The following is a 14,164-nucleotide window of genomic DNA, read 5'->3' as shown; positions in this document are numbered from 1 at the left end:
CCTTCAGGCTGTTAAACAGCAACGTCAATTCTCAGTCCTCAAAACTAACAGCAGTGTTCAATTCAATGGATACTCTCTCCTTCTGGAACCACTACCTTCGTTTGGCTACTGGGACACTTCATCCAGTGGCCTTTTCTCCTTTATTTCTTTCTGGTTTTTCTCAATTTATGTGATTTCCCTCATCTCCCCTACCTCTGGATATCTTGGGATTTTCCAAAACTCTTTTGCAATATCACTAGATTCCTTGCTAATCTCAACACTCTTATTGTTTAGTAACATTTATGTGTTACCAATTGCCCAAATCATATCCCTCCATTACTTCAGAGTCATATATCCAACTGCCTTTGTAACTTCTCTATGTGAATGCTGTATCAGTCTGGATGATGTGGGATAATGTGGGTATAATGCAGTAATGAACTCCTGCAAATCCCAGAGGCTTGACACAAGTATTTATTCTTGCTCATGCTACATATGAAAAGTAGACTGGCTAGTGTCTCAGGTCTGTTGATCACCTTGTCAGGAGCAGGAAATATGACTAATCTCATTCTGTCTGTTAAAATTTCTGACCAGGAGTGACAGAGGTAACTTCTGTGCACTGTTCATTTGGTTAAATCAAGTCAAAGGGATAGGGGAGCACAACCCTCTAAAGTGCTTAAGAGCAAGAAAAAAACAAAAGTTTATAAATAGCCCTCATTTCCATTACATATGTCTATTGGATATCTCAAAATAACATGTCCAAAAACCAATCTCTGATATTATCCTCGGTAACCTGCCCCTCTTGAGGTTTTTCCTTCTCTCATGATGCCAACACACAGGCTTACTATCTCAGTCTTCTCTACTCTCAGATCCTATGTCAGACCAACCAGCAAATCCCACTGGCTTGCTTTTGAAATATATCCAGGATTTTACCACTTCTCAACACTGCTACTCCAGTGCAAATCATCATCAACCCTCTCCTGGATTTTGCAGTAGCCTTCTAATTGATGTCCCTCTTTAGGTTCTTGACCCCTTATATTTCTTCTTAACACAATAGCTGGGCTGCTAAGTCCCTTCAATTGTGTCTGACTCTGTGTAACCCTAGGGACTGTAGCCTGCCAGGCTCCTCTGTCCATGGGATTCTCCAGGCAAGAATACTGGAGTGGGTTGCCATGCCCTCTTCTAGGGGATCTTCCCAACCCAGGGATCAAACCTGCATCTCCTAAGTCTCTGGCATTTCAGGTGGATTCTTTACTCACTGAGCCATCTGGGAAGCCCCTACTCATTTTGTAATGAATGGTTTATTTAGATAGCTTATTTTTAGTCTCTTCTAAAATACAACTCAGTTTTAGTGCTTGAACAATGTCAGGGGCACAGAAGGTGTGCACTAATTGTGTGTTGACTAATTGAATGAATAAATGATGAATAGATTAAGTTGGGGCTATTGTGAACCTAATTTGGGACTTGGGGTTACACTTGTTTTAAGACTCTTGATATTCAGCTTGAATGCCAGGTACACTTATATTATGTTGCAGACTCCTTTGACATTGAGGATTTCTGTGGCCATTGTGTTTTACTCAGGGTTGAGCATGAACTCTGTTGTCTTCTGGGTTGAGCCATCAGGGTCAAGTTGACAAAGGCCTTCATTTGCCATGATTCTTAGTTGCCAGGGGGAGTAATGAAGGTGTGTTTATTAGAGGCAATTCCTTCCCAATCAAGAGGGTTTCATTTCAACAAAGTGATCTTAAAATGAATCTTCCACTCTTAAACAGCCCATCATGATAAATATTATTAAGCTGAAAGGCTCTTGAGTAATGGAACATAATGAAAATATTTCCTTGCTGCAGATGTAAATTGTCGCAGGTCTGTGAACCCTTATATCAGTTTTGACATGTGGCTGTTGTATTAGAAGTGTGCTCTGAGGTTCCTGGGCCACTGCACTCTTTCAGGGCAGGAAATGTATTACTCAATTTCCTTCACTATTGTGCCTGTCAATGAAAACCTTTTTATATCCACTGTAATAGGATTAGATGTTGTATTTGATAGTTGAAATAACACATTTTTCTATAGAACCATCTTTGTAGTCCCTAAGCTTGGCTGAATATTTTTTTTTGTAATAAACTTCTCCAAAATGGGAGAAGCCTGTCAAAAACTTTAGCACTGTGGGTAATTGATGCCTGGTATTTCTTATTGAAACTTAAAGAGGATAAATACCTGCATCTTTTTAAGTTTAGTTGGGCTTGTTTGCTTTCCAATAAATACTTGTAGAGCATCTAGTATATGTCAGTATATTTTCTTTTCCTACGAATCAAGCTCCAGCATGTAGTTCATCATTCTCACGGACAGTCCACCTAGTGGATTGATGCAGACAGGAATGTTTTCACTGAGATATCCTTTAACTGAACAAAACTATAGAGCTATTTACTGTTTGTATGAATGGAAGTCTCTTCATAGCCCCTGATTTTTGGGTGCTCTGGAGTGTAAGGCGGATTTTAGAGAGGCAGTATAGAATAAATTTGAGTCATAAAATTTCAGTCTCCAACATATCCTGGATTTGAATCTCTGCAATTTATTACCAGACAACCCCGATGGTCCAGTGGTTAAGAATCCGCCCGCCAGTGCAGGGGACATGCATCGATTCCTGGTTGGGAGGATTCCACATGCAACTAAGCCCCTGCACCACAACTACTGAGTCTGTGCTCTGGAAGCTGTGAGCCCCAACTACTGAGCCCAGGTATCCTAGAGCCTGCGCTCCCCAGCAAGTGAAGCCACCCCAGTGAGAAGCCTGTGCACCACAGCTGGAGAGTAGCCACGGCTCATGGCAACCAGAGAAAGCCCACACGGCAAGGAAGACTCAGGGCAGCCAAAAATCAATCAATCAATAAAATATTTAAAAAAATTATTTGTTCCTTTGAGTGCCAGGAATCCCTATCGAACAGGGCAAACTACTTCCTGTAGTTGCTCTGAGTATTAGATGAGGTGACTTACTGGAAATCAACCATATGGGATGGTGGTAGGAGAGGAGCATATATTTTTAATTTTTTTCTTTAAAGAAAACTATATAGCACTTACTATGTGCCAGGAATGTTTCTAAGTCATACACAAGTATTAATTTAGTTCATTCTTCTAACAACCTCATGAATTCTTATCATTATCATCCCCACTTAGCAGTTGAAGAAATTGAAGTATGGAGAGGTTAAGTATAGTAACTTATTCAAGATGGTTGTGTGAGAATTCAAACCCAGGAAATCTGGCTCCATAATCCATTAAAAAAATAATTTTATTTATTTATGGCAGTGCTGGGTCTTCATTGCTGCCCAGGCTTTTCTCTAGTTGTGGCCAGTGGCTACTCACTAGTTGCTGTGCACGGCTTCTCATTGTGGTGGCTTCTCTTGTTGCAGAGCACAGGCTCTAGGGAATGCAGGTTTCAGCAGTTGTGACTTCCCAGGCTCCAGAGCACAGCCTCAGTTGTTGTGGAGCACAAGATTAGTTGCTCCGCAGCATGTGGAATCTTCCCGGATCAGGGATCAAGTACGTGTCTCCTGCATTGGCAGGTGGATTCTTTACCACTGAGTCGCTAGGGAAGCCCCATGGTCCATGTTTTAAATTGTATACATAGCACTGATATTATTTTCCGAATATCAAACTTTTATCTATTGCTGCACAACAAATTACCCCAAAACTTAGTAGCTTAAAGCAGCAAACATTTATTTCCTCACAGCTTTTGCAATCAGGAATCCAGGTGCAGATGAGCCAGGTCTCCTGGCTCAGGGTTTCTCACCAAGGCCACAGTCTTTTTATTTGCTTGTAAACAGGATTGTTTTATTGTCTTCTCTTTCTGATAGTTCATTATTAATGTATAGAAATGTAACAGATTTCTGTATATTAATTTTGTATCCTAAAATTTTACTGAATTTATTTATTAGCTCTAGGAGTATTTTTGATGGGGTCTTTAAGATTTTCTATATACAGTGTCACGTCATCTGCCAATAGTTAACGTTTTACTGCTTCACTTCCACTTTCTTTCTTTCCTTGTTGATTGCTCTGGCGTGTTAAATAGAAGTGGTGAGAGTGGGCATACTTACCTTATTTTGGACCTTAGAGGAAAACTTTCTGCTTTTCACTATTGAGTATGATGTTAGCTTTAAGTTTGTCATCAGTTCAGTTCAGTTCAGTCGCTCAGTCGTGTCCGACTCTTTGCAACCCCATGAACTGCAGCACGCCAGGCCTCCCTGTCCATCCTCAACTCCCGGAGTTCACTCAGACTCACGTCCATCGAGTCAGTGATGCCATCCAGCCATCTCATCCTCTGTCGTCCACTTCTCCTTCTGCCCCCAATCCCTCCCAGCATCAGAGTCTTTTCCAATGAGTCAACTCTTCGCATGAGGTGGCCAAAGTACTGGAGTTTCAGCTTTAGCATCATTCCTTCCAAAGAAATCCCAGGGCTGATCTCCTTCAGAATGGACTGGTTGGATCTCCTTGCAGTCCAAGGGACTCTCAAGAGTCTTCTCCAACACCACAGTTCAAAAGCATCAATTCTTCGGTGCTCAGCCTTCTTCACAGTCCAACTCTCACATCCATACATGACCACTGGAAAAAACATAGCCTTGACTGATGGACCTTTGTTGGCAAAGTAGTGTCTCTGCTTTTCAATATGCTATCTAGGTTGGTCATAACTTTTCTTCCAAGGAGTAAGCGCCTTTTAATTTCATGGCTGCAGTCACCATCTGCAGTGATTTTGGAGCCCAGAAAAATAAAGTCTGACACTGTTTCCACTGTTTCCCCATGTATTTCCCATGAAGTGATGGGACCAGATGCCATGATCTTCGTTTTCTGAATGTTGAGCTTTAAGCCAACTTTTCCCTCTTCTCTTTCACTTTCATCAAGAGGCTTTTTAGTCCCTCTTCACTTTCTGCCATAAGGGTGGTGTCATCTGCATATCTGAGGTTATTGATATTTCTCCCAGCAATCTTGATTCCAGCGTGTGCTTCTTCCAGCCCAGCGTTTCTCATGATGTCCTCTGCATATAAGTTAAATAAGCAGGATGACCATATACAGCCTTGACGTGTTCCTTTTCCTGTTTGGAACCAGTCTGTTGTTCCATGTCCAGTTCTAACTGTTGCTTCCTGACCAGCATATAGGTTTCTCAAGAGGCAGGTCAGGTGGTCGGGTATTCCCATCTCTTGAAGAATTTTCCACAGTTTATTGTGATCCACACAGTCAAAGGCTTTGGCATAAGTCAATATTACTCAAGTCCTATTTAAATACACTGCTTGTATTAAACACACACACACAATGCTTAGGTCTTTCTCATTTGAAAACTTTCCTTGACTCTATTTAATTTCGTTTTCTTAATTATAAAAGATGACAGGCATGTAGAATGGAACATGTATGATTTATGTCCTTTCTACATATATATTTATCATGTAATTGTAAAGTGAGCAAATAAACAACTATGCAGCCGATATGCAAATGAAGAATAAGATACTCAGCATTCCAGAAACTGCTCTAGTACCTTATCAATGACGATCCCTCACTATCATGAACTTCATGATAATTGCTCTCTCTTCCTTGACTTCATTTTCCTCTGCTAGTGTTTTCTTATTTTCCCTTCTTGATTAGGCTTTTGGAAATTGATTTCTCTTCTTGCTATCTCCATGTCCTCAATTCCCATTCAGCCCTTCACCCTTTATACCCCGTCTCCAGTGAGATTTTCTCCTGTCACCAGTGCCTCCAATGACTTCTTAATTGCTGTATTTAGGAAATGCTTTTTAGTTCTCATCTTGCTGGGGTTATTTGACACTAGTGGTGACTTTCTCTTCTCAAACTTCTGACTGTTGGGATGTTCTCTTCTGGTCCTTCTCTCGTTCTGTAGGCTGATTCCTCTCAGTTTTCTTGCAGGTTTATTTTTCTATGCCCACTGTAAATGTTGGCCTTTCTCATGATTCTATCACCTTGCAGCAATCTCAGCAACTTTTAATGTTTAACTTCCACCCATAAACAATGACCCTTAAATCCATATCTCTAGCTACATGCTTTCCTTTGAGCTTCTGAACCATATGCTTGTCTTCTTTTAGACATTTCCACTTGGGTAATCCACATGCATCTCTAGTTTCACAAATCTTAAACTGTTTAATTCTGATTAGGCAGCAGCAATGATAGCTAATAAGAACAGGTAGACTTGACTGTGTTCTTCCTATGTCAAGTACTATTTTAAGTGCTTTACGTGTATTAACTCATTTTAATTCTCTTTTAACAACTAATCCCATGAGGTAAGGGCTTCCCTGGTGGCTCAGATGGTAAAGAATCCACCTGCAATCTGGAAGATCTGGGTTTGACCCCTGGCTTGGGGAGATCCCCTGGAGCAGGGAATGGCAAGCCACTCCAGTATTCTTGCCTGGAGAATCCCCATGGACAGAGGAGCCTGGTGGGCTACAGTCCATGGGGTCACAAAGAGTCGGACACGACTGAGCGACTAAGCACACCATGAGGTAATGATAATTATTGCTGTATATATGGGGAAATTGAGGCACAGGAGTATTAAGCAGCTTGCCCAAAGTCAGGAAGAAATCTAAGGTGGAGCCCTGATTCAAAGCTGGCACTCTAGCTTCAAACCAGTGTTCCCCCGCTTGTACTGTAATTACCTCTCAAGTCAGGAGTTGTGTGTAAGACTCTTGACCATAAATTCAATGCATTTTTGGTAATGTTTGGCTTATTCAGACAAGGATAATGATAGTTTGGGTTTATGTGAGACAATTTCAATTCTCCAAAAATTTGAAGGTATCTATTAACAGTATAGCATCTCAACTATCCAGGGATGGCTGACACTGTTTCACAAAGTCATCATAAGATAACACTAATCTCTCTATAATTATCAGACTGGCTCTACTATATAAATTTCCTATACTTTATTATGCAGAATCAGCAGTAGGAGAAACTATGTCTATGAAAGGTATACCATGCCTCAAGAGACGAGCAACCTATTCTAAGAATAACAGACTAAGAAAGAAACTTTAACACATGCATCAAACTTGATGGAGTACAAATGTAATATACACAGCTTATAACTACACATATAGAGCCTTCATTTTTTTGTGAGCTAGTTTTTAAGAACAATATGATGGAAGAATGAGACCTTTTCATTGGCTCAACCATGCAAATTAGCATTATTTTTAGGTTCAAAGACTAAAGCAAACTATACAATGAAAGAAATCCAGAGGCAACCAAATAATTTCCAGGAAGAGATGAGTCGGTGACATGTGGTATTCAAAATGGCAATAGCTGGACTCTTTCAGATATTTATAGCTGTGTTTGGATAATGTGGTACTTTTGATCCTTTCTCTCAGTAATGTTCATTTAGGGAAGGGAGGGACTCAGCTTTGAAATGTGTTTGAACTCTGAAAATTGCTGCCTCATTAACCCTTCACAGGAAATAGAACGGCTTGTACTGATTATATTTATTTTCTCAACAGATCAGTGTGATGGCACTTACTCCCACTGGGAGCTCAGTCATCAGAATTCTTAGAATTTGCTTCAATATTTCAAATATTCTCCAAATTGAACCTCTTATTTTCTCTTTTTGCCTAGATGATGCTGGATCAAAAATCCATCTGACGCAGCAGGTAGACATGGCAGCCCAGGTTGCCTCTGGAATGGCCTATTTGGAATCTCAGAACTATATCCATAGAGATTTGGCTGCCAGAAATGTCCTTGTTGGGGAACATAATATCTACAAAGTGGCAGATTTTGGACTTGCCAGAGTTTTTAAGGTGGATTTGGCTTTGTTTTAATTAGTTGGTAATGAGTCAAAAGGCTCACAGGCCAGTAGACTAGTAGTATTCCTGCTGTTTTTTCCACAATATTTCTGAGAGTCCTGTGGTCCATAGATCATGTCGGGATACCAAGGCCCTACAGGCAAAACTACCTTCTATTTCTGTTTCTTCATCAATTTGAAAGAAACAGAGAAAACAATGACCAACCACATGGGAAAGTATGTAATTAAGTTTGTGGTTGAATTAATGATCAGTTTTTCGTATCAGTCTCTGGTGGCACAGTGGTAAAGATTCCGCCTGCAATGCAGGAGAGGTGGGCTCAGTCCCTGGGTCGAGAAGATCCTCTGGAGAAGGAAATGGCAAGCCACTTCACTATTCTTGCCTGGAAAATCCCATGGAGAGCCTGGTGGGCTATAATCCATGGGATCTCAGAAGAGTTGGACGTGACTTAGCGACTAAACAACAGTAGCCTCTGTCTGCCTTTGTTTATTTATAAGCAGCACACTTTGTATAGCCATTGTATGTATTGTTGTTCACTTTGTGCCAGACTAATATGCATGCTGCCAGAACTCTACAGCAATCATTGGTTTTTAAAATACTGCCTCCCCCTACTTCCCTCAATTTTGTGACATCAGGCCAGAAGACACTGATATGGAAAGTGTAGTATTAGCTGTTTTTCTCTGAATTTAAATGTTTATTTCTGCATTATATCCTAAAATATGAGTGTGGAGCATGAAACACAAGTATATGATTCTCTTTTGATCTTTATGAAGTTGTCTTTCCTCTTTGTAAAATAATTAGATCCCCAGTGAGTTGATATAGTAATTTAAATCATTTGGATCCTACTTTTCAGTATTAGAAAATGGTTACATGGTAATTCTCAAAGTCAGTGGCTCTTCAATACCAGCAGTAAATTAAAAAAAATAAAAGGCTTTGTTTTCACTTTTTTTAGTTTGTTAAAGACCAGGTATAAAACCCGTGTCATCACAGACGAATTTCCCATATGTAATATAATGCTCCTTCCAGTACTACTTTTAGCACATAGTAGGATCTCAAAGGGCTTCCCCAGTGGCTCAGCAATAAAGAACCCACCTGCAATGCAGGGGCCACAGGAGTCTTGGTTTCCATCGCTGGGTTGGGAAGATCCCCTGGAGGAGGGCATGGCAACGCACTCCAGTGTTATTTGCTGGAGAATCCCATGGACAGAGGAGCCTGGTGGGCTACAGTCCAGGCAACTGCAAGTCAGACACGACTGAAGCAACTTAGCATGCATACACAGGCTCTCAAATAGGGCTTCCTTGATGGCTCAGATGGTAAAGAATCTGACTGCAATGCAAGAGATGGAGATTTGATCCCTGGGTCAGGAAGACCTCCTGGATAAAGGAATGGCTACCCACTCCAGTATTCTTGCCTGGAGAATTTCATGGACAGAGGAGCCAGGGCACTACAAAGAGTCAGATAGGACTGAGTCACTAACACTTTCACTTCAGGCTTTCAAATAATGTTTCATTAATGACTAATTTGCTGCTGTACTTATCACCTGAACTAAACTCATTTTGAATCTTTTCCCTCTATATTTTAATGAGCAGTAGATTACAGACGAATGAGGGTGGCCAAAAAAAATACCACTTTAACTTGGCTTGATTCCTTAATGCATTAACAGGTAGAGAATGAAGACATCTATGAATCTAAACACGAAATAAAGCTGCCGGTGAAGTGGACTGCACCTGAAGCCATTCGTACTAATAAATTCAGCATTAAGTCCGATGTGTGGTCATTTGGAATCCTTCTTTATGAAATCATTACTTATGGCAAAATGCCTTATAGTGGTAAGTAATTCTAAAGTGGACCTTTCTGCTGTAGGTCACTTACTTAGGTGTGACTTTAACTGCTTTGCCCAGACTTAGAGGGCAGAGTTATGAGGCTGACCACACCATGCGCCTGTGGGAGCATAATAGATAAAATTTGATGATAATGATTTGCATTAATGAGGTGCTTTATTGCCTCCTTATCCTTTGCTCTTGAATTGCAGTCTTATAGACAGTACTTGCTGCAGGATTTAGTCTTGACAGCCTGGGAAGAGAATGGTGGACGTCACAGTTTCTCCAAAAAAGTCAATTTGCTTTGTCCTCTAGGGTATCAGTATCTGTGGATTTAAGACTCTGATTTTCAATTTGTTTTTTGTTGGTTCCATTGTATATGTTTTAGGTATGACGGGTGCTCAGGTAATCCAGATGTTGGGTCAAAACTATAGACTCCCTCAACCATCTAACTGTCCATTGCAATTCTACAATATCATGTTGGAGTGCTGGAATGCAGAGCCTAAGGACCGGCCAACATTTGAGACACTGCACTGGAAATTTGAGGATTATTTTGTAACAGAGTCTTCATATTCGGATACAAATAACTTTCTATGAGGAACACTGAAGAGGAAGAACAAATAATGAAGCAGCAATAAAACCCAATAATCAGTTCAGCAATACAATCATATTAACCAACTGTAAAAATGAATTTCTCTTCACATGTTCAAGTGATAAGGTAAATTTGGCCATATGATATAAAAAAGATTAAATGTGCATTTTACCAACTGGGCAATACTGAAGGACAGTCTAGGATGAAATATCATCTCCCCACTGCCTGGCCAAATCAAACGTACTAAACAGAGTTATTTTTCTTTTTAAAAGAGACATACATTTCTATTTATTGTTTGAAATGCCGATCAAGAGGATCAAGAGATGATAGTCAATTTTTACTCAGTGACTGTTGTAGCGTTTTCCTGTTTACTGATTAAAGTGGTTATTCATTATTCCTTGGATTGCAGAATCCCATCAGACTGTTATTATGAAGGAATTTGATTGCTTTGCTGCACAGCAGGACCTGTGCTTTGAGATTTTTTTTTTCTCATTTAAAATATCCTGTAACTACAATGATGGCAAAGCCATGTTAAATGACTTGATTGTACTTGGAGTAATTGCACATATTTTTTTCTATGCATAAAAAAATGAAGCAGCTGTTGAGAAAAAGAATTAAAATCTCCCTCATTTTGTAGAAGGAAATGATGGAATTTTTCTATACCTCGATGTGTGTCATCTGAGATTCATCTACATTAGTTTTAGTCTCTTAATGTTAAGAATCAGATTGCAAAGCTGATGACTTATTATCTATGGAAATATGCAAGAAACATGTAATAGCCTGCAAGATCTGAGAAATAAGTATCAAAATAGTTCAGGAAAATGAGAGGAGATCAGTAGGATTGTTTTATGACCTAGGATTTCTGAATAATTAAAAAAAATGTACCTTTGGCATATAGGCCAGATTTTCAAACTGACTACAAGACAGGTCAAATTCTGCTTCAGATCTAGAGAGTAAGAATCAGGAATAATAAGGTTTCATAACCTTGGTTTTAAAACTGTATTTTTTGTCTGATTAGGCCAAAAGGATTTTTTACTCATCTTAAGTTTTAATTAACCTTTGCAAGAATCTTTTTTCTTTTAAGCAGTTGGTTTATCAAGTTTTGTGCCTCATTAGATAAGTGTAGACAGTCCTCAAAGAAGGTTTCAAATCAAAATATATATGCAAAGATCTTCTAATGTAAAGCAATATGAATGAAACAATAAGAAAATTTGAGTACATTGAGAATATTTTGAGTATATTTTCTCTTCTTTCTTTAAAGGGAAGGAAGAGCATTTCTAAGCAGTTACGGAAGCCCCAACACAAAGTAGATTAAGCACTAAGTAAATCTGTAACTCTAATTGGAAGACAGAAGTGGTTAAAAAGGAGATAACAGGCCCCGGATAGGGAGTCACTCATGCTAAGCCCCATGTCAGCAAACCTAGACTTAACACTTAACCTAATTGCAGTTTCAGCCTCTCCCAGGAATGTAACCTTTAACCAACCAGTCAACCTGGAATCACTGGGCCAGCACGAGGGAGGTAATCTTCATGATAGACCCCTTCCATCCCACTTAGGAGGACAACTATGTCCAAAACAATCCATTCTTGGCTAATAACTTCCTTTGCCCACCCTCTTTTCTGTTTTTAAAAGTCCTTCCTTTTCTATGGCATGGCCTACCTGTTTTCTATTTGTTAAATGAGATGCGGTCTTGATTCAAGAATCACTGAATAAAGCCAAGTTGATCTTTAAATTTACTCAGTTGCATTTTTGTTATTTAACAAAGGAGACAGGGTTTCATGAACAATACCATTAGCAATTCAGTGATGCTCTTGTTGTCCAACTCTTTTGAGGCCCCATGGACTGTAGCCTGCTAGTCTCCTCTGTCTATGGGATTTCCCAGGCAAGAACACTGGAGTGGGTTGCCATTTCCTTCTCTGGGGCATCTTCCAGACCCAGAGATCCAACCTGAAGCTCCTGCACTAGCAGGTGGATTCTTTACCAGTGGCCACCTGGGGATCCCATCAATGGTGTTAACAAAGATTGAAGTCCTTTCCCAACCTTCCCTCTGCCATCAGCATTGTTCTCATTCCTATGATCATAGATGGCCATCAGAGCCAACTGGGGTTGCCTTTTCTCCATCCAGCAAGAAAAATGGGAAGCCTCTGTCTTTGCATTTTCAGCTTGTATAAAAATCATTATTTTTCTTTTAAGGCAAGTTGGGGTCATATGCCCAGCCCTAGACCAATAACAGACTGTTTTGTGCTGACTTAGAATAAGTTCTAGGCTTCCCTGGTCGTTCAGATGGTAAAGAATCTACCTGCAATGCAGGAGATCTGGGTTCAATCCCTGGGTCAGGAAGATCCCCTGGAGAAGGAAATGGCTATCGACTCCAGTATTCTTGCCTGGAGAATTTCATGGAAAGAGGAGCCTGGTGGGCTAAAGTCCATGGGGTCGCAAAGAGTCAGACACAACTGAGCGACTAACACTTTTGCTTTTTTTTTCAGAATATGTTCTGCCACTGAAGCTGGGAATATGGGTACCTTTTCTGGAGACAGGCTGGGAGGTTGACTTATCTGAATAAAATTAGAGAAGTCTGGGTAGGTGTCCATTAAGGAGAAAGTCCCCTAGAATAAAGTAGCTATGCAATATACATATAATAGTGTGTGTGTATATACACTTAAACTTTTTGAAAGTAAAATGGGCCATGTGGAGCTAACAATTATAGAGTCATTTGGTTCCTTTATGTGTGTGTGTGTGTGAGTATGTGTGTGTTAGTTGCTCATTGGTGTCTGACTCTTTGCGATCCCATGGACTGTAGCCTGCCAGGCTCCTCTGTCCATAGAATTCTCCAGGCAAGAATACTGGAGTAGGTTGCCACGCCCTTCTTCAGGGGATTTTCCCGACTCAGGGGTTGAACCCTGGTCTTCCGCATTGCAGGCAGATTCTTTACGGTTTGAGCCACAAGGATTATTGAATAGCAAATATTTGTAAGGGAAGGTCAACACTAATCTTTCTAATTATTTGACTATGTATATTCAAAAGCAGAGACATTACTTTGCCAACAAAGGTTCGTCTAGTCAAGGCTATGGTTTTTCCTGTGGTCATGTATGGATGTGAGAGTTGGACTGTGAAGAAGGCTGAGCACCCAAGAATTGATGCTTTTGAACTGTGGTGTTGGAGAAGACTCTTGAGAGTCCCTTGGACTGCAAGGAGATCCAACCGGTCCATTCTGAAGGAGATCAGCCCTGGGATTTCTTTGGAAGGAATGATGCTAAAGCTGAAACTCCAGTACTTTGGCCACTCATGCGAAGAGTTGACTCATTGGAAAAGACCCTGATGCTGGGAGGGATTGGGGGCAGGAGGAGAAGGGGACAACAGAGGATGAGATGGCTGGATGGCATCACTGACTCGATGGATGTGAGTCTGGGTGAACTCCGGGAGTTAGTGATGGACAGGGAAGCCTGGCGTGCTGCGATTCATGGGGTCGCAAAGAGTCAGATATGACTGAGCGACTGAACTGATCTGAACTGAAGGCAACTTCAATTACTTAAAGTCAAAGAGTCTAATGCAAAGAGCAAATTATAAATAGCCAGTTATTAGAAATTAAAAGAAAATAGCTCATTTTCTTTGAGATTATTTCTAGGAGTTCAATCCTGATTGAACATATACAGAAATGAATTAAAATATTCCCATTTCATTGTGAAAATTCAACTACTATATCATTTTCTTTTTGCAGTAGCTAATAACAATAAATTTTTTCATAAGGTCCGATTTTGAAATGTAAAAATAAGGTTATCCTTTCTTGTTTTTATACTACCTGAAACCCTTTGACTTAACACGTTTGATTCTTGGAGACATTTATGTTCTAGTTTCTGTCAAACCAATCTATTATTCTTGTTTTTACCTGATGGATCATAGAGAAAAATAATAGATTCAGTTATGAGAAGCAGGAATAGATTTTTAAACTGATATAAATTTCTTTCCCTGTATAGAATAAAAGGATCAGGAAAAGATAAGTTGAA

General features: G+C 40.0%; 1 protein-coding gene across 1 annotated transcript in view; it reads left to right on the top strand.

Moving 5' to 3' along the window:
• Nucleotides 1-11,896, top strand: part of FRK (fyn related Src family tyrosine kinase) — a 99,884-nt gene extending 87,988 nt beyond the window's left edge. The window contains exons 6-8 of the mRNA XM_006055673.4: nt 7,564-7,745; nt 9,412-9,577; nt 9,957-11,896. Coding sequence (XP_006055735.1) covers nt 7,564-7,745; nt 9,412-9,577; nt 9,957-10,165 — 557 coding nt within the window. The 3' untranslated portion in view covers nt 10,166-11,896. The remainder of the gene's footprint in view (nt 1-7,563; nt 7,746-9,411; nt 9,578-9,956) is intronic.
• Nucleotides 11,897-14,164: the final 2,268 nt, after the last annotated feature.

This window comes from Bubalus bubalis, chromosome 10 (assembly GCF_019923935.1).
Source record: "Bubalus bubalis isolate 160015118507 breed Murrah chromosome 10, NDDB_SH_1, whole genome shotgun sequence".
NCBI lineage: Eukaryota > Metazoa > Chordata > Mammalia > Artiodactyla > Bovidae > Bubalus > Bubalus bubalis.
The sequence above is the reverse complement of the archived record's forward strand: the minus strand, read 5'-3'. Positions and strand labels throughout refer to the sequence as shown.